At 38.2% G+C, this 20,904-nt stretch overlaps 2 protein-coding genes across 8 annotated transcripts in view; one reads left to right on the top strand and one right to left on the bottom strand.

Annotated features, from left to right (window-relative positions):
- col4a4 (collagen, type IV, alpha 4) overlaps positions 1-7,090 on the top strand; it is a 64,168-nt gene extending 57,078 nt beyond the window's left edge. The window contains exons 39-47 of the mRNA XM_053506871.1: positions 834-962; positions 1,829-1,936; positions 2,250-2,405; positions 2,572-2,679; positions 3,940-4,077; positions 4,463-4,579; positions 4,938-5,126; positions 6,166-6,449; positions 6,622-7,090. Of these exons, the coding sequence (XP_053362846.1) occupies positions 834-962; positions 1,829-1,936; positions 2,250-2,405; positions 2,572-2,679; positions 3,940-4,077; positions 4,463-4,579; positions 4,938-5,126; positions 6,166-6,449; positions 6,622-6,876 (1,484 nt within the window). The 3' untranslated portion in view covers positions 6,877-7,090. The remainder of the gene's footprint in view (positions 1-833; positions 963-1,828; positions 1,937-2,249; positions 2,406-2,571; positions 2,680-3,939; positions 4,078-4,462; positions 4,580-4,937; positions 5,127-6,165; positions 6,450-6,621) is intronic.
- Positions 7,091-13,173: 6,083 nt separating this feature from the next.
- Positions 13,174-20,904, bottom strand: part of rhbdd1 (rhomboid domain containing 1) — a 14,883-nt gene continuing 7,152 nt past the window's right edge. For 3 of the 7 annotated variants that reach the window (XM_053507679.1, XM_053507680.1, XM_053507681.1), the window contains exons 2-8: positions 20,457-20,609; positions 20,066-20,345; positions 19,840-19,972; positions 19,669-19,757; positions 19,460-19,516; positions 14,841-15,008; positions 13,174-13,573 (exon numbers count right to left, since the gene is read on the bottom strand). In XM_053507679.1, the coding sequence (XP_053363654.1) occupies positions 13,467-13,573; positions 14,841-15,008; positions 19,460-19,516; positions 19,669-19,757; positions 19,840-19,972; positions 20,066-20,345; positions 20,457-20,609 (987 nt within the window). In that variant the 3' untranslated portion in view covers positions 13,174-13,466. Of the gene's footprint in view, positions 13,618-13,691; positions 13,754-14,840; positions 15,009-15,711; positions 15,755-19,459; positions 19,517-19,668; positions 19,758-19,839; positions 19,973-20,065; positions 20,346-20,456 lie in introns of those variants that run through there. The other 4 variants (XM_053507678.1, XM_053507676.1, XM_053507677.1 and 1 more) reach the window with 4 other exon arrangements.

Below are 20,904 nucleotides of genomic sequence, written 5' to 3'. Positions count from 1 at the left end.
TAATACTCTACGTCCATGAGTCCCCCAGATCTGCTCCTTTACCCAAGACACATCTATTTATAAAAATGCTTGATTAAATAAATAGGTTTTTAGCCTGGACTTATCAACCTGCACTTTGTTATTGGACACCGTGCCCCTTAAACACAATTAAACACACACACACACACACACACACACACACACACACACACACACACACACACACACACTCTCTCTCTCTCTCTCTCTCTCTCTAATAGAAACACTGCTCTGTCAGAATTTTTTTCAAAGGGTAAAGTGCAGGTTAATTTGTGGTATTTTTACTTTACAGCAGTGATTCCATAAGTTATGTGCTCACGCGAGCGTTATTGACGATGTTCCATGTTAATATTTTTCTGATAAAAGTATTTCCGTTAATGTGTGTGTGTGTGTAAAACTTAAATAAGAGAGAAAGAAGGTTTACTGTGTAAGATGAGAAGAGGGAGAGGGGGGGGGGTCTAATTTCTCCTCTCCTCTTACTTTAGCTTCCAACACACATATACAAACACACACAAACACACACATTCACACACACAGCACTTGCGTGCATAAACGGAAACACTTATCTTTCAGGATTTATTTTTACTCTTTTTTAAAGGTAAAGTGCAGGTTAATTTGTTTTATTTTTACTTTATATTTTGTATTAATTAAGTTTATGTATTTATTTTTATGTGGAACAAATAATTTGAGTTTCTATTATTTCTCATGGGAAAATTTTCTTTGGTTTACGAGCCCGCTTCCAGAACTATTATTTTTGTAATCCAAGGTTCCACTGTAATGATTGTAATGTATCATTCTGTTTCTTTCGCTTTCAGGATTAGGTGTACCTGGAGAAAAGGGGCCGAAGGGTCTGACAGGTGAAAGGGGTTGTCCAGGGGACCCTGGGCCAGAGGGTCCTATCCAGCAAGGGTTCAAAGGCAGTCAGGGCCCTCCTGGATTGCCAGGTGCCTACTCATTACAAGTATATTTTATATAGAATAGAAAAGGAAAACCTTTAACCTACCTAGTAGTGAAAATCGATTTAGTTACGTATTGCAGTTCTCCAAAATAATTGTTTTTTTTATATGTTTTTTTTTTATTTATATATATTTGCATTTGGGGTGTTAAAGTGTTGCCCTTCCTCCATAATCCTGCAGGTGTCTTGTTTTAAACTATTCCCACATTGGCAGGCAGCACTGCATCATGTGTTAGGAGCAAATTATTTGCTAAGTTTGTTTAGAAATCTACAGACAAAATAAAAAAAAAAAAATTAAAAGTGATATTAAATCAAGATTCAATTATTTGTCACATGTGCCTTTACAGAACATTAAAAAAAAGATGATTTTACATATCCCAGTTAGGAAGCTGGTGTCAGCACAGGGTCAGACAGGATATAGCACCCAGATGCAGATTAAGAGGCCCAAGGTCAAGAGCCTTGCTCAAGGGTAAAACTGTTAAACTGGCAACTTGATGGTGCTGGGGCTTGAACCCCTCACCTTCAGGTCAATAACCCACAGCCTTAACCATCTAAGCCACCACTGCCCCTAATCAGGATACTAATAGAATTGCGATACAAATCAAATCGGCTCCTAAGTATTTTAATAATTTTGTATTAGTTGGTCCTTATCGCTTCCCATTCCTACAACCTACTTGTTAGGGAAAAGCTGTCTGGGTGATGGGAATTCATTTATTTATTTATTTATTTATTTTTGAAAATTGCCGGAAAATCAAACATTCGTCACTTTGATATTTTTAGTATTGTGTGCAGTGTTTTAATATTGCTTTCTTTCCTCCATCCTGCTTTATGTCTCCTCCCACTTTGTCTCTTTAGGTAATCCTGGTTGTCCAGGTCCTACTGGTTATTCTGGCAGAGAATGTGAGAACCCAAACCCAGGACAGAGTGGTGAAGCTGGTTTTATTGGTCTGGATGGCCCACCAGGTGAGTGAGTTGGTGTGGTGTTGTTTATATGCTTCACTTAATAAATCTTATGGATGCTACAAAAGACAAAAATGTTATTCAGGTTGAACAGGTGATGTGTGCATTGGGACATTATACATTTCTTAAATATTAGCATATGTACAGACATGTCTTTCATTTTGAAGGCTGTTAACTTTTCCGTCAGTTTGCACAATGATGTTACAAAATTGGTGTGTTCATTTTTTTCATCTTAACATTTCTGGGATTTCTAATAAGATAAATGATTACAGAATAAATAGTTTTGTTTCTTTTCTTCTTTTCTGTATTACTTCAGGACTTAGAGGATCAATGGGACCAGCGGGCCTGCCCATCCCTGTGCAGGGGGATGAGGGAGACACAGGTTCACCAGGTATTAATGGAACCAAAGGACCAAAAGGTGAACGTGGTCCCAGAGGCCAGATGGGAGTTTCAGGCCTTCAAGGACGTAAAGGTATTCTAAACAGATATGTGAATAAGTAATAAGTCTAAAATTTATAACATGCTGTTTCTCTTTTCCAATGCATACCATAAAACCTTGTAGTTTCAGCTAGGCAATGTTTGTGTAGATTTTTTAACCAAATGCACAGTATTGTTTAATGGATTATCTGTGTCATCAGGTGAAAAAGGTGATCCAGGGTTACCGGGAGATCCTGGACCTTCTGGACTACCAGGAGCCAATGGAAACCCCGGGTTCAAGGGCCTTAAAGGTCGACGAGGAGATGAAGGTCAGAGCTCTTACAGGAGTGAGAAAGAATATTAGACATCAGGAGCCTAGCACTTTTAATGGTTTTTTGTCAAGCTCATATTGCGTTAGGTGGCCTGATGTTTCTCACAGGGTTCAAACATTGTATTGTTTCTTAGAACTTTGCATCCAGTTGCAACACTTTTCAACATGTTGCGTCCAGCATGTTCAGTTATTTACCCATTTGTGCCATTGTCACAAAGCGCCTGTACATAAATATTTATCTACGTAGCTGGGGTTCTAAATTCAAGTTAAAGTTTAAAATTTTCTTTGAGCTAAGGTCTGAATTTAACATTTGTGTTAGGATTTAGATCTCTATATATGCAGTCATTGTAAGTCTATAAAAAATGAGCAGTTTTAAATTTTTATAGCATTTCAACAATCTTTATTGCGTGTTTTCGGTAACTACGATGAACCTGTGGACAGTTTGATCTTTGCCATGTATATTTCCTTGTATTTGTATGGAATAGAATCAACAATCTTCATTCAACCTTTGGTGAATCTTCATTTACATGCTGTGATTATGTTTGCTCTACCAACCCCTGCTTTTTTAAAAATAATGGCACTTCACATCACTGCTTTTTATTATTGCCGCGGTTTTTAAGCATACGAGACAAACTTTTTTTGTCTGCCTGTTCCTTTTTGAAGGTTCAGTTTTCATCGTCTACGTGCCAATTTTTTCAAAGTAGGCTCTGTTGCACTTTCATTCCTGTTTCTTCCGTACACTCTGTCCATACACTGTAAACGAATGCATTAATTGGGTCTGTTTAGTGACGAGTATAGCTGTGCCGACCTCAAACGAAAAAGCACTAGATTACTGGTATATTAATTATTCCAATTTTTCAAAAAAGCACCAGGGTCCGGATAGAACTGCCACTTGGTCCAAACCACAAGTGTTATGCTGCGTGATATTGACGAGCAAGTGTCAATTCCTGTTATATCATTAACAGCAGTGATGTTACATATATAACATCTACAGTTTACTAGAAATATAAAGAAACAAAAGTAGTGTTATATAGTTTTAGTTTGTAACTGTTATAATTCTGGAGACAAAAGAATCAGTTTGACTTGATCACACCTTGTAAAATCTTGGCAACATAACTGGGTGACTGATGAGGGTTTTTTTAGACTTGATATTATGTTTCCTAGTAGTTTTCAGGCTAATTTAGGATAGTAAATTTTAAGCTGTGTCACCAGATTTAAAGCAAATTCTCTCTCTCTCTCTCTCTCTCTCTCTCTCTAGGTGCTCCTGGAAAACCAGGGGAAGTTATTCATGGTGATTTTTATCAACCAGTTATTGGTCCATCTGGACATCCTGGTCCTTCTGGTGAACCTGGTTTTCCAGGACTTATTGGAATTAAAGGCAGCGAAGGGCCAAAAGGTACACACACACACACACACACTGGACATTTGTATTATTTTGTGAACTTTTCTATTGCCTTTTGTGTGTCCCCTCACTTCTTAGTTTAGTCTTATTTACTTCCAGTCATGTTATCGTGTTCAGGTGTTGCTCATTTTCTTTTAAGTAGTGTGATTATTTACGTTCCTTGTGTTTTTACCTAACACCTAATACCTTAAGTATTATGAATTGCCTAATAATGAACAGCATCAGCACCATGTTTTAAAGCAATGTTTTCTGCTCAGCACACTGTGGAGGTCAACATGGCAGCCTCCAGCATCTTGATGTGAAAATTAAATTTCCCACAAAAAGAGACCTATTTACCAAGATATTGACTTTTCCCTCATGTTTTTCTTTTCCACGACAGGGCTAAAAGGTGCCGCAGGATACCAAGGGTTGGATGGTCATCCTGGACCACCTGGCCCTATTGGACTTCCTGGAGCCCCCGGAAAGGATGGTGAAAGAGGTTTACAAGGCAGGCAAGGTGTGTTTACGCGTGTGGTTAAATCATTATTATATGGCAGCAAGTATTACCAACATGTTTGACTACCTGCAGTTAGTCTTGTCAGGGGTAATTTCTAACAGCATAACTGAACAAATTGTTTTGACTAAGTAATGTTTTTGAGTATGTGCAAGGGGATCACAAGCAGTCAGCAAGAAGAAGTTTTTCTATTCTATGCTATTTGCTTGACTTCATCAATCTTGCCCTGAACCCTGATTAGTTTCCCAATGCCTGATAATGAACAGCATCAGCACCATGTTTTTAAGTATTAAATATTACAATGCAGGTGGTAGTAAATATTTTCCAAAATTTCCAATTCTCCCACCCTCTCTCTCTTTAGGTGAACAAGGCCCTCCAGGAGATGAAGGTCCTCCTGGCCCCTCTGAGAGGTTTAACTCCGGCTTCCTATTGGTCATTCACAGCCAATCAACAGATGTGCCCAAGTGTCCTCGAAATATGACTAAGCTTTGGGATGGATATAGCCTCCTGTATCTGGAGGGGCAGGAAAAAGCGCACACACAAGATCTAGGTAGAAAACACAACAGACATACCAACATAACCTGATCAGCCATAACATTAATTCCACCTTCCTGATATTGTGTAGTACCCTTTTGTACTGCCCAAACTGTGCTGACCCCAGAAGGTGTGGACTTCACAAGACCTCTAGTGGTGTGCTGCAGTATCTGGCATTAAGACATTAGCAGCAGATCCCTTTAAGTCCTGTAGTTTGCCAAGATGAGCCTGCATGGATCGGAATTGTTCGTCCAGTGCATGCCACAGATGCTCGAGTGGATTGAGTTTTTGTTTAATTTGAATCCCAAGCCAACACCTTTAACTCTTTGTCATGTTTCTTAAACCATTCTTGAACAATGTTCTGCAGTGTGCATTATCCTTCTTAAAGATTCCTTTGGCAGGAAGATGTGTGAGTCTGCAACAATGTTTAGGAAGATAGTACCTGTCAAAGTAACAGCCACATGGATCACACTACATCTGCCGGATGCCCTCTTCTCATACTGCATTTCTTCCCTGGTACCATTTCTTCAAGTGATGCAACCACATCTGGCTGTCCACATGATTAATTAAACCAGGCTACCTCCTTCCATTGCTCCATGGTGCAGTTCCGATGTTTATATGTCATTGTAGGAGTTTTTTGTGGTAGACAGGGGGCTGCATGGGGCACTCAGACTGGTCCACAGCTACTCAGGCTCATATATTGGAATCTGTAAAGTCTTTCGTGATTTGACACCAACATTAACCTTTTCAGAAATCTGTGCTACAGTAGCTCATCTGTTGGGTAGGAGCAGTCTTGCTCACCACACACATAAGTGAGCCTTGGGTGTCCATGACCCTGCTGCATAATCCCCTAACAGGTGCTACTGAAATCAGATAACGTTATTTACCTTACCCATCAGTTGTTTTAATGTTATGACTGGTTGAACTTTGCCATTGAAGCCCTGTAATGGGTTTGATGCTAACACACTATCCATAATCTTGATTATATTTCTCAGTTTTATTTCTCCCTGTGTCTGTGTGATTTATGTGTGTGTGTGTGTGTGTGTGTGTGTTAGGTCAGGGAGGTTCGTGCATGCGTGTCTTCAGCACTATGCCGTTTTCACACTGTAGCATGGGTGCCTGCAACTACGCCAACCGCAATGACAAGTCCTACTGGTTAGCCGCCACTGCTCCATTACCTACCATGCCCATGTCCGGCCTGGAGATCCAGCAACACATCAGCAGGTGTGCAGTGTGTGAGGCTCCAGCACCGGCTATTGCCATTCACAGCCAGAGCACACTCATACCCAACTGTCCACTAAATTGGATGAGCCTCTGGAGTGGATATTCATTCCTTATGGTTAGTCTGACAGTCATCAATATGAACTAAGCACAATGAATAATGTTTGCATATTAGCATATACTTTTAGCTTTTCATAGGTTAAATACTATGATTGACAATTCTGCAACAGAAAAAATGCCCCAGTTTAATGACACATGATCTGACATGATATGTCATCTTTATACCTCAGCACACTGGGACAGGAGACGAAGGAGGTGGACAGTCTCTCACATCGTCTGGAAGCTGCCTACAGGATTTTCTTACGCATCCGTTTGTGGAGTGCCAGGGAGCTCAAGGCACATGCACTTATTTTAACAACCTCTACAACTTTTGGCTCACGCGTGTTGACCAGGACTTCAGCCCTGTTCCAGAAATAATGACCCTAAAGGAAGCGGTTGAGCAGCGTGATCACGTCAGCCGATGCAACGTCTGCTTGAGAGCGTGACCCCGTTCCACATTGTGGCACACCAGTTTGAAATACTCTAGTTACCCTAGTTTGTGATGCTACAGAGGGGATATGAATTGGGTAGTCATAATGACTCAAATTGGAAAAAAAAAAAAAAAGAACTGAACAGTTTGTGATTACTCACACCAAAGGACAACTGTGAACAAGTTTGTACACACTTTTCCTCTCCACTTTTGATACTTGAGGGTTTAAGCAGTGTTTCATATCTAGTGATTCTGATCGCCATGTAAGTCAATTGTTGTGAGATCTAGCAGCACTGGTATTTTGAATTCCCCAAACATTTTACATCAGAACACAAGGTGAACGATGCTTGCATGTCCATGTAGCCAAACTAAAAGATACAGTAGAGTGCCTTGCCTAAATACTCAGGACTACTGTATAACATCTTTTGTTGTAGAACTGTTTGACATTTTGCTGAATTCCAATGGTAGAAATCACATAATTGTTCAGGTTAAAAAAATATATAGATATATATATTGCCACCTAAAAAATAGACATTTACTGTTTACCCTTTTAAATACTTGGTAAAATCAGCTTTGGCTGCTGTTATAGTTTTAAAGTTAATGTCACAATCAGTAGTGCATATTTGGTTCCTCACTATTTTCACCATTCTTAGCCGCTTTCAAACATACAAGAGAAATTTTATACAGACTGATTTTGCCAGGACAATTGACATACTCCTGGAGCTTATCACTCTGTCCAAAGGCTGAGAAGCTCTCCACAAAACGACGTCACGGAATGAACATCACTCTCTGAAAAATTTTTGGGAGACTCCTGTATGTATGAAAGTGGCTTTTGGGGCAAAATTGCTAAAGCTTTTCTAAGATTGCATGAAGAAATTTAAGTGAACAGTCTTGCCACAGATTTTAGTAGGATTGATTTCTTGCGCATTTTGTGCCCACTGCATAGGTATTAGACTTGGGATAGATGTCTCGTTAGGAGGTTAACCCCAATCCAGTTCAAACTCACTTATATCCCGGGACACATTTTCCATCAATCTTGCCCTTACTGTTGACCAGTTTTTCAATCCCTGCTGATGAAAACCATGTCCACACATGACCCTTCCATCACTATGCTTCATTTCCTGGATAGTGTTCACAGGATTATGAAAAGTAGTGTTTTTTTTTAACCAACCCTTATGCTTTGTACCAAGGCCTCGTATTAAAATGTTTAAATCATAAGAGCCAGGAAGCTTTTCCATGAGTGATAAAACTGACTTTTGCCTTTTGGAAAACTTGTAATGTATCTTCAGATACATACATATGCAAGGCACCTTTTGTATTTTACTAGTTCTTATAAAAAGGATACAAAACTATCAAAATCTTTACAGACTAAAAGTGTTGTATATGCTGGAGGGAAAGCAATGATAAAATAAGGTTGTCTCTTTTAATAAGGAAAGCGGTGCTAAATATCATAAAGAAGCATTTCTACCTACTGAGCATTTTTCTTTGTAATGTCACATTATGTGTAACTGCGGCTTTTACAAAATCATATAGTCATCGTTCTATAATGTTATCCATATGCATCACTAATGTTTACTATCAAATGGAACTCGACACAAACAAATATTTATATTTCATGGTTTCATTTATCAGCACATTTTAATTTTTGCACTTTATTGGAATTAGTTTATATGTTTGGATGCTCAATTTCTTCATTTCTCTCTTTTTTTCCATTGCAAAGTAATCTAAAGCATGATTGCTTGTGAGAGAATCTTCACTTATAGTAGATAAACTTTGTTTTTCTGTTTGTGGTGCTATTACTAATCATTATCGAAATTAAAACAGACTAACTCCTACAGTGTTCTTCGCCATGTCATGCACAACACTTTACAGTGACTATAGTTATGGGAACGTATAGGAACTTGTATGTAAATACTGTATGTTTTACAGGGATTCTTTATCATTATTGTATTTATTTAGGAAGAAAAGATTTGTATGTTAACCTTGAACCAAAAGTTGTTGGGGAAATTGAAATATATTTGTAAAGTGCTGTTATAATTTTGATTTAATATATAATTATTCAACCTTTAGAACATGCACAGCCATGCAAGAAGTAAACAAAGAGTCTTGTGTTATCATCAAACGTACGTACACACTGAAATCTGTTTTACTTTTAAGTCAGAAATCTTTAGATATTAATGCAGAACTAATACTTTGTTAAGTTCCCTTTAGTGGCATAAAGAGCAACAAACTTGTCTAGGCATAGAATGAAAGTGTTGTTCTCATCTCAACAAATCTTTAACAAAGCACAAAGCCATCTTAAACAAGGCCCATGTTGATTTTTTAAAATTGAGCTCTAATTATGTTGACAAAAAAAATGTGGTTTTCAAGTTTTCTAGCTTGTTGTCTGTAGGATAGTGCCCTTTAGATTTACCAACAATCCAGCCTCAGAAAATCATTAACTTCTTGGGAATTTTAGGATGTACGTGATGAGGGCCACCATAAAAAATGTACTGAGTCCTGACATTAAACTCAAACTTCTGACCAGAATGTCATAATTCTGACTTTAATCTTATAATTCTGACTTTATTCTCAGAAGGTTTTATCTGACATTTAAGTCATTTTAACATTTTGACTTTTTAAAGTCAAATTCTGAATTTAAAGTCAGAATCCTGAGAAAAAGGTTTAAGTGATTTAAGTTTAAATATGTTTGGAAAAAAAGTCAGAATTCTAAAATTAAAGTCAGAACTCAAATAAATAGTTTATTGTGGCCATAATCCTCTTCTTCCCAAAAGATGCTTATATTGAACAAAATATGGATGTTCGTTAGGGCTGCATAATTAGATTTTTTTTTTAAATATTGCAATTATTGTACAGTTATTGCGATTTCGATTTAAACTGCGATATATAACTAATAAATTGATGATTTTATTAAGAGGATGTTTGCCAAAACTTATTTATCGACTTAAAATTATTTGAAAAATAAACAAATACTTAAATTTGTACTTAAATACGTTTTTGACCAACTTCGCATAAATCCGAGACAGCGTGTATGTTACTCTTAAAAAATTGCAGCCTAGTGCAATTAAATAATCGCACAGGTCCATATTGCGATTTCGATTTTTATGGGATGAATTGTGCAGCATTAGTTTTTATTTACTTCTTGCATATATGTGTAAATAGTTAGCATTTTAGTTGTCATGTTAGTGTATTTAATTTTTTCAAGACTCCACAATCTGGCATTAAGACTCGTTTATTAAATATTAGCTTATAATGCTTTTAATGCATATGTTCTTTCCCAGATATTAGGTAAGCTAGATGATTCTTAGTATATTTCACTTGATGCATAAACATCTTACCTACCATGTAATGATTGCTGGTTCACTAACATGCTTTATGGTATGGTTTGTCAAATGTAAAAATGTATCAAATGACCGCGATTATGGAATTCCAGTCATTTGTTAGGAATATAAAGAATTTATAGCCAAGTCTACAAATGTAGAGATTTGTTGTTTACCATTTTGGGGGGAAATAACTCATAGACAGGAGTTTTTGCACATCTGGTTTCTCACCATTATCAGCATTTATTTTGGCTACATATTTAAAAGCTTTGGTTGAATTGAATGGAGACATTTAGTGATTATCAATTCTCAAGTCTTGCCACAGAGTTGCAATAGGATTGATGTCTGGGGGATTCAAACATAATCAGGTTCTCGGTTGTGACCCATTCCAGCATAGCTTGGCAATACACCTGAGATTAGTTAAGTTGCGGTGATCCTAAACTGGAACTAGAAGATTTTCTTCTCTGCCTCCCTTGTATGTGGCTGCATCCATCTTGCCATCAACCCTGACCAGTTTCCCAATCTCGGCTGAAAGTACACAAATCCTGTAACTGAGTTAAAGTAGAGAGGCAACAAAAAAAAGGCAACAATTACTCAGGTAAAAGTAGAAATAATCCATTTACTTGGGTACTTGAGTAAAAAAAACAAAGGTACTCACCTTTTAATAGAATTTTAAAAAAGCAGCAAAATCTCCATCTGAGTCTGCTTCCCGATTGCGAATGTGCTCTTTAAGTCGCTGTCTGCACAACTCATGTCCTGCTTTAAATACTATACGACACTTTAGTTATGTAACACAACAATATGCAGAAAGGTAGTTAAGTAGGATGTAGTAGAGTAAAAATAAAAAGTATCCTCTAATAAACCTACTATTGATCTAAACTATGACTATACAGTAATGAAGTAAAGGTACTCGGACACTTTGTACCTCTGATCTCCACAATATTGCCACCACCGCTTCATTGTGTCAAGATTATTCATCATATCAGCTTGGTACCAAGGCCAAAACTTTCCATTCTGAAATAAAATAAGAGCAGATAAGCTTTTCTCACATTTGCTAACATTTAAAAACTCAGATTCTTTACAGGTTTTATAGAAGTATTATAAATGCTGGAGGTGCCAGAGTGGCCTATTGATTAGCACTGTTGCCTTGCACCACCTCCAGGGTCCGGGTTTGATTCCATGCCTGAAAAGAAAAATGGTGCTAAATGCTAAGTGCTTATGTTAAGTAGCATTTCCTACTACTAAGTATTAAAGTCTCTGTTTTTTCTTTATGTATGTAAGTTATTGTCTCTTAATTATTTTGCCTTTGGCTTAGTCTTATATGTAATGTAATTCAGATTCATAACTACTGTTCACTCTCTATGCCTAAATAACTTCACATTTCATGGTTGCATTTTATTGCACATTTCAGTATTTGCACTTTGGAATTAGTTTCAATGTTTAAATCATCATGTGCTTCATCTTTCTTTTTTTTTTTAAACAGGAATTCTCTCATCTTTTTACCTGGGAAAGTTATCTTAAAGCAGCAGCCATTAAGGTTTTTTTTTTAAAGAATCTTTCCCAAAGCGCATTTTTTGTTTATAAAGAGAATATTTTGTAAAAGCCCTGAAACTAAAGCTGTGAGGGAAATAAAAATCCTGTCATAATTTTGACTTAATATCTCATTTCTTACCTTAATGAGAGGAGTGTTGTGGAGAAAATGATATGCTGAATGCTAAGGCCTATGCTGATGCCATGCTGATATTCAGTATAACAACACGGCCTTGTGTGCTAGATATTGCTTTTATATGACAGTTCCACAAGCAGCATTTATTATTAACTGATTATGATTTGTTTTTTTATTTATGAAGATATTTTGCTTTGCCAACACGTACGCTTCTGTGTCTGGTGAACCAACTGTATCTACATATACTGTATCTCAAAATGCTGCAACACAATTTAACCCACATAGTTCCATAAAATGCCTTTGTATGCTATAAAATGACATTTTGCTTCTTGGTAAATTCGAATCGATCACTCATTCTGTTAAGCAAATCATAATATATACCATTAATGTTTTAAAAAACATTGCAGAATAAACGCTTGCTCTGAATGAAGTCCCTTGTTTCCTGCTCCCTACCTAACCCAACGTCACAGGAAACGTTTTAGCCTAAGTCACTTCTTTGCTCGCGTATGCCACCTTTAGCAAATACTCGCAGTTTGCAAGAGTATCATTTCTTCTTCTTTTTTAAGTTTAGGTGCTATTGATGCAATACCACCACCTAATAGAGTGTGGAGGGAGAAGATTCGCAGACATGATGTTTAAATATCCAACAAGACAAGTTCCACAGCATTTTACTCATTCACTCATCATCTATATCGCTTTGTCCTGGAGCCTACCCCAGGAGAGTTATGGCATGAGGCAGTGTAGACCCTGGACAGGGTGCCAATCAATTGCAGGACACACACACACACTATGGGCAATCTGGGAACACCAATTAGCCTAATCTGCAGGTCTTTGGAGTGTGGGAGGAAACCAGAGTACCTGGAGGAAACCCTTGCCACAGAGGCGCGAATCAAACCTGGCAGAGAATCAAACCCGGACCCTGGAGGTGCAAGGCGACAGTACTAACCACTCCACCACCGTGCCACCCACAGTATTTACATTTTTATTAAATACTTATAGTAGCTTTTAATTCCTAAAAATTGTAAGGAAAATAGCAGCTTCAGCAAAATCATTAAATGCTATAGAACTGAATTGAAAATCACAATGCTCAAAAATCTAATCGAAAACAAATGTCTACTTGATTCACACCTCTAGTGTTAATGAATCCATGATGTCACTTCGATGATCTCATTGTTTAAATATATATATAAAATATGAGTTTACTCAGATTAAGATCCAAAATTGAGGATTTATTTACAAAAATACATTTTTAATCAAAAACAAAAGGCAGCCAGCAGACATTTCATTGTGCAAATTATTAAGACTCAAAAAAAAAAAAACCTGCAAAAAAATGCAACGTTTTATTTGATCACAACTGAATTCCTCATTAGCCAATATAAATGAATATAAACAAATTATAAAAGGAGTCCAAGTTATTAGCAGGTAAATAAATTGCAGATTATAAAAGAATATAATCAGTAATACATTGCAACATGATCTTATTTCTGTAGTATTCTAACATTGTATACAGGATTTTCAGCGTCCATCTGTGCCACATTATCGATCCTGAGAGAACCTTTCGAAAGGTTGTTGTAAACATTCGTCTTTAAAGGTTAAAAGCTTTAAAATGCCTATCCTCTTTCAATCCAACGTGTCAAAACGCTGAAGTCGGCGCCGGCGCATTTCCTCCATGCTGGGCTCGTAACTGGCCCTGGACCCGTATGGTGGTCGGCTGGGAGCTGGCCGTCCTGCAGGACACACGTTCAAACACATGTGCAGTTCAACATATGTCCTGAAGATGGCAGCATACTATACATAAACACAACATGTTCTAACAAAAGTCTGGTGTAATATTTTTCTTGTTACTTGGTATCAAGTTCACTTTTTAGGTGTCCTTGTTCACTCTTGATAGGGTGCTGAAGTGCAACCTTGTTGAAAAAGAAAATGCAGAAGCTCTAATGCTGAGATCAATGCAGACACCAGATCAATCTCAAAATTAGTCATAGGTAATTACTCTATTATTACTTGTTACTACTTGTTAACTCCGAGGTAACTGAAGGTGGCACGGTCTGGAACATATCTGAAAATACGAGGGTGAGTCAAAAATGATCCGCACTCTGGTTATATTAAAACTTTTGTTAGTCTTATCAGCGCTTTCCGTCCAAGGCTCCTGTCTACCCGGTCACTGCTGTGCAGGTGTAAACGTGTTACATCAGTTCATTCGTAACTGCGATGTGAGCAAAAATAGACGCCCCACTTGTGAGTCACATAAATGAAGTGTGCAGTAATTTTTGTGTTTTTTTATCTTTCCTTTTTTAAAAAAAAAAAAAAAAAACCTTACGAAAGAGCAAGTTGGAGTCCTGCAAACAAAAATTTGGGTTTCGATTACTCGTGATGAAGCACGGATTCATCACTACGAACCTGAGAGTAAATGGCAGAGTGTGAAACAAAAACATCCTCTGACTGAGAAAAAGTTTCAAAGTCGACCATCAGCTGTAAAATTCATCAACACTCGAAAGCCAGAAGTATTGGAACATTATCAGGAAAAAGGTTTAATAATCGACAGCGCTCGATACAGTGAGACGCTTATTAAAAAAAGCTGAAGACTAAACTTCGGATCAAACACAGAGAACCGATAACCGAGTGCATCATAACGCATGGCGATGCACTGCCCACACTGTCGACACTGCAAAAACTTGGTTCTGAGGTGTTAAAGTGTCCTCCGTTGGAATTTCACCCCTTGCGTTCGGTCCCCTGAAAGCGGCCCTACGAGGACGGAGATTTACTCCTGATGAAGAACTTAAGACAGCGGTGCATTTGCGGCTCAGCCTGAAACCTTTTTTTAACATGGGAATACGAAAGCTGGACGAAGCATATTAAAAAGCAAAGAAATTTAATTAATATAAATTCTACAGCCAGAGTGTGGACAATTTTTGACTCATCATGATCAAACAATGCCGATATTATCAATCACTTGTGATCTTATTGAAGTGTTTAACGTATACAGATCCTCACCTCTGTCTTGCAGGCTGGCCCTAATGGCTGCCTCGTACTGCTCCTGCTCCGATAGACCGGCCGTGTAAGGGTGCTGAGGAGGTGCAGACGGCTGGGCTCGGCTATAGTTACCCTGCTCAGGGTAGGGAGATGTGTTCGGGGTGTAGGGCATTCTGTATCCACTATAACCTGCAGATAAACACAATCCAATTTAATCCAATGTTTCGGTTTCTTTATAATCTACATAAAAACAATGGAATAATGTTGCATTTGTTGCCTTTCAATTAATAAAAGTTTTATTTACATTTGTGCACTGCTGTTTATTTTTTCACAGCTATAAACAGTAACTAATTAAACAATGCTAGACAATAAATAGATCACTAAATGAAAGATCCTGATAATGCACCTACAGCGTGCCTAAGTATCCTATGTTTGTCTAAACTGTGCAAATCCCCCAAATGAACACATTCACTGTTAATCTGCTGGTCAAAATGCTGACAACTATTTTTTTATTTTATTTATGTTTTTTATTAAATAAATCACATAAAACATATTTTACTATCTTGCGTTCTCCTTGGTGTTTATCCACTACGTCGCATTACTGCCACCTTCTGGTTTTCATCTCACTCACCTTCCTTTAAGTTAAAATCCTCTCATTTAGTCCTGCCATCTTTAAGAAACCCATTAAACATTTTCTCTCTTGTTCTTTTTTTTTTCTCCATTACCTAAAAATATTTTGTCACAGTGACCTCAACCTTTCTAAATTCCCATTACTCCTCCCGCTGACGTTTATTTCCTTTGATTATCTACTCTTTTACATTTTCTGTAACAAGTTAATGCTCATCCAAGGTGTGTATTAATGCTCCAGCATAATGAATGCATTGTTTCATACCTCATATTGTCTTTTTTTTTCTCCTCCTCCAAATGTGCTCTTCCTATATGAGGTCACATTAGGAGGGAAAATCTAATTAGCTTGTTTAAGTCCTGGTCAATACAAAGAATGGAAAACAGACCAAACAAAAAAGGGGGATATTTGTTTAAACTTTACCATTTCTCATTAGAGATCCATCTGAAGGTCTTAAAATGGCATAAAAGTAAATTTTGAATAACGGGTTCCCTTTAAGTTATTTATTTTGCCCAAAGAGGTGCTTTTTATGGACAACTTTAAGCTAATTATGTATACATAGCAAATATACAGTAGTTACATGATATTATTAGCTATGTATACTTGTCTATAATGTTTGCTAAGACACATTATTAGTAAGCGTGCACCGAAACTGGCATTTAAAGAGGCAATGCATCAATTGTGTGCTGGCTACATGTTGTGTTGGTCAGTTATGATCTACCTGGGATAACGGTAGCCTACCTAACCAACTATAACTATAATACCCTCCAAAACTCTCCTCTTTGCCACGACTTTGTAACACGGCATGGTGTGAGGAGTGAGCAACAGCCAGGAGCCTGTACTTAGCAAAAACTCAAAGATATCTTGTTCGTGCAGAGACCTTCATACTGTCCCTTTATTCTAATAAAATAAAACATCATTCACACAAATCCACTATCCATGATGTCCATGATGTCGTTCCCCACACAAAAACATTTGCATCGACGTCAAATAGAGCAGAACTGGAGTACGTTTCCTCTTCAACTCTAGTTTGCCACCTTGTGGTATTATTTGCCATTACCACATCACTTAGTGTCTGATCGTGCACACAAAAACGGATGCAATACACAAGAGCTGTAACCAAACAAAAACCATCGATATCAGCTCAGACTTTAAAACATTGGTATCTGTATCGGCCCAGAATTTCATAAATGGTGCATCGCTAATTACTGTTAATTATATTTTATTTCATGTTAATGAACAACAACAAAAAACCCTTCAGTGTTTACTTCAGCAGAAAACGAAAGCAGGAAAATGAGACGAAAGAAGTGCACCAGCCAAATTTGACTAATTTATGAGGGAGGAGTTACCATCAAGGAGTTCAAAACGACTCTGCAGCTGGCTTTATCCTAGTTTTCAGAATCAAAAATACAATACTGAAACCTGTACTGAAACACCTCTGTGTACACCTCAGTACTGTGCAAAAGTCTTAGGCACCATATTATATGCTGTACCAATGTTGTTATATATGTTTATCATGTCTGCATAATTATGTACAAAATCATTCAGTATTTCCATATATAACTTGGAAAATTAATAAGTAAGTAGCATTACAGGAGAATATATCCATGGCTGTAAAGAAAAAATATATAGTACAAGACAGACAGTTTTTATGATACTGTCTGATAAGTCATATATGGAAATACTGAATGATTTTGTACATAATTATTTAGACATAATAAACGTACACTCACCTAAAGGATTATTAAAAACACCATACTTATACTGTATGGTGTTTGACCCCCTTCGCCTTCAGAACTGCCTTAATTCTACGTGGCATTGATTCAACAGGGTGCTAAAAGCATTCTTTAGAAATGTTGGCCCATATTGATAGGATAGCATCTTGCAGTTGATGGAGATTTGTGGGATGCACATCCAGGGCAGGAAGCTCCCGTTCCACCACATCCCAAAGATGCTCTATTGGGTTGAGATCTGGGGACTGTGGGGGCCATTTTGGTACAGTGAACTCATTGTCATGTTCAAGAAATCAATTTGAAATGATTTGAGCTTTGTCACATGGTACATTATCCTGCTTCAAGTAGCCATCAGAGGATGGGTACATGGTGGTCATAAAGGGATAAACATGGTCAGAAACAATGCTCAGCTAGCCCGTGGCATTTAAACGATGCCCAATTGGCACTAAGGGGCCTAAAGTGTGCCAAGAAAACATCCCCCACACCATAACACCACCACCACCAGCCTGCACAGTGGTAACAAGGCATGATGGATCCATGTTCTCATTCTGTTTACGCCAAATTCTGACTCTACCATTTAAATGTCTCAACAGAAATTGAGACTCATCAGACCAGGCAACATTTTTCCAGTCTTCAACTGTCTACTTTTGGTGAGCTCGTGCAAATTGTAGCCTCTTTTTCCTATTTGTAGTGGAGATGAGTGGTACCCAGTGGGGTCTTCTGCTGTTGTAGCCCATCCGCCTCAAGGTTGTGCGTGTTGTGGCTTCACAAATGCTTTTTGGTTATTTCACTCAAAGTTGCTCTTCTATCAGCTTGAATCAGTCGGCCCATTCTCCTCTGACCTCTAGCATCAACAAGGCATTTTCGCCCACAGGACTGCCGCATACTGGATGTTTTTCCCTTTTCACACCATTCTTTGTAAACCCTAGAAATGGTTGTGCATGAAAATGCCAGTAACTGAGCAGATTGTGAAATACTCAGACCGGCCCGTCTGGCACCAACAACCATGCCACGCTCAAAATTGCTTAAATCACCTTTCTTTCCCATTTTGACATTCAGTTTGGAGTTCAGGAGATTGTCTTGACCAGGACCACACCCCTAAATGCATTGAAGCAACTGCCATGTGATTGGTTGATTAGATAATTGCATTAATGAGAAATTGAACAGGTGTTCCTAATAATCCTTTAGGTGAGTGTATCTAACAAAATTGGTACAGCATATAATACGGTGCCTAAGACTTTTGCACAGTACTGTATACATTTATTCTATGGTCTCTATTCTATGGGCTCGATTCTTAGTATTCTATACACCTCCATAGCTGGCTGAGTAGAATTATTTCATATTGTTGTTTTTTTGTTTTATCAGGGCTTTAATTTAAATTTTATATTGACAACTGTCATTGTCGCAAAGCAGCTTTACACAATCATAAGAATTATGGAAGTTTGTAAGAGATGTAAATGTGTATGAATCAAAATAATTAGATTGTTCCTGATGAGCAAACTGTGGGCGACGGTGACAGTTACAAGGAAAAACTCCCTGAGACGGCATTAGAAAGAAACCTTGGGAGGAACCAGACTCAACAGGGAACCCATCCTCATTTGGGTGATATCGGATAGCAGGGATTGATCTGCATCATACTGGGTGTTAGGAGGGCTGACAGTTCAGTATAACAGAAGATGTGTTTAAGATAATATGTCTCCAACACTGACTGGGCATTCATGGCCACTATGGACACATTCATGCACACTTCTGCACTATATATTCATATTTTTTATTTATGGACCACTGCACAAATCACTTTAATAACAAGTCACTTTAAGAAGTCACTTTTATGCATATTTTCACACCTCAGTCATTTCTACATTTCTGATTTGGACAAATTTCAATTTCCTTTTTTTTTTATATTTCTATATTATTATATTGATATTTGTTCTTATTTGTACAGTATATTTTACTAGCTAATTGCATTTTCTACCAAATTTCTTTTATTACAGTACATTTTACTTGTACAGTATATTTTATTAGTTAATTTTATCTACTAACGTATTTTTTTCATTCATATTTATCTCTTATGTTTAAGCTTTTATTTTTTAAGGTCACTGGCAGTCGTGTAAGCATTTCACTACATATCGTACTGTGTATGATTGTGTACATGACAAATAAAATTTGAATTTGAAATTTATGGAGTCCAGTTCATTATTTAAAGGCTCAGGTAGACGGTAGTGCCTACCTACAGTGCCACTCGACTGGCACTGAAAGCTAATAACCGATGGTGTACTGACCTGAAGAGTTGTAGTATGTCCGAGGCCTGCCGTAGTTTCCGTGACCACTTACTAAACCTGCGGGATCGAGGCAGATTTGTGAATAACTCGTGTTTGATGAGGGCTTTTCCATTTATATGAAGTGGGTGCTGATGTTGGCCTGGAAAGGCCATGAGCTAAGGGGCCAGAGTTATTTCTGAGATAAAGGCATTATGGATTATTATACACACCTGAACATGTTTCCATAAGCGCTCTGAGAGGACCTGTAGTGTATAGAAGCCCGACCAAAATACCAGACAGGTGCCCGACAAACGAAGTCCTGCGGAGAGAGACACAGAATAACAGAGTTTCTTACTGGGTTGATGTACTTTATAGTTTTATTACACCTTAATAAGTCTTACCCAGGGTTCATAATGTGAATGAGGATTAGCTCGACCCAGCAGGCATAGCGGTTGGCAACAGGAATCCCTATGATGTATTTAACCGTCCCAGGGTTATAATAATTGTTCAGGACTTTCAGCCCGAAGAGTACACCTACGACAAAAAAAAAAAAAGAAAAAGAAAAAAAAAACACTTAACTTCCTGCCTAAATAAATCGGAAATCGTACAGACTGTTCGCGTACTGACCGGAAAACCCCACGGCGCACTGCATGCTAAAGGAGTAATCGCCCGTGATCTCCGTTAGCCCCGCCTCCAGGAGCAGATAGACCAATCCGGTCAGCAGCGAGAAGACGGACAGGACGTAGGCGAACCAGGCGGTGCCGAGTCTGCGCTCCAAGTTGATGCCTTTCCAGATCAAGGAGGCCATGTTGAAGTAGAGGTGCAAGTCGTCTACGTGGTGAAAAGGGCAGAGCAGGAGACGATGCCAGTCCCCATGCCAGTACGCATTCTGGACGCTTACACATGTCTGAAAACACACACACACGCTCACACACACAGGTCACGTTGTTATAAAACGTTGCAAATAAAATTCGGGTGTAACCAGCATCTAATCTTAGCACAGGATCTCATGAAGTACCTGTAACAAAGGCTTGAAAGGAAACAGGAAGAGGTAGACGTTGAGGCCGAGCGCGGCGAGCGTAGCAGGAGGGATGTTGTCGATACCGATCTGGAAGACCTGAGACGCCAGAAGGATCAGGCCAAGACCGACTCCTCGCTGTCTGTTACGCATCTGAAAGACACACCCTGTTACACTACAGCACAGCTGAATGCTGATTTGTTTTCTTTTTGCAGAAAAGCTGGAAAACTGATGTTTACACTTTTCTGGGACTCTCAAGGGCCAGAAGTATTGGAACATTATCAGGAAAAAGGTTCGGCGATCAACAGCGCTCGTTACAGTGAGACGCTTATTGAAGAGCTGAAGACGGATCAAACGCAAAAAGGACTGCTTTAAGATCTTGCACGCCCGCACATGTTTGCACACGCTGTCGACGCTCTGCAAAAACTTGATTTTGAGGCGTTAAAGC

The sequence above is a fragment of the Clarias gariepinus genome, chromosome 11 (assembly GCF_024256425.1).
Source record: "Clarias gariepinus isolate MV-2021 ecotype Netherlands chromosome 11, CGAR_prim_01v2, whole genome shotgun sequence".
In the NCBI taxonomy this organism is placed as follows: domain Eukaryota; kingdom Metazoa; phylum Chordata; class Actinopteri; order Siluriformes; family Clariidae; genus Clarias; species Clarias gariepinus.
This window is presented reverse-complemented; position numbering and strand designations above follow the sequence as displayed.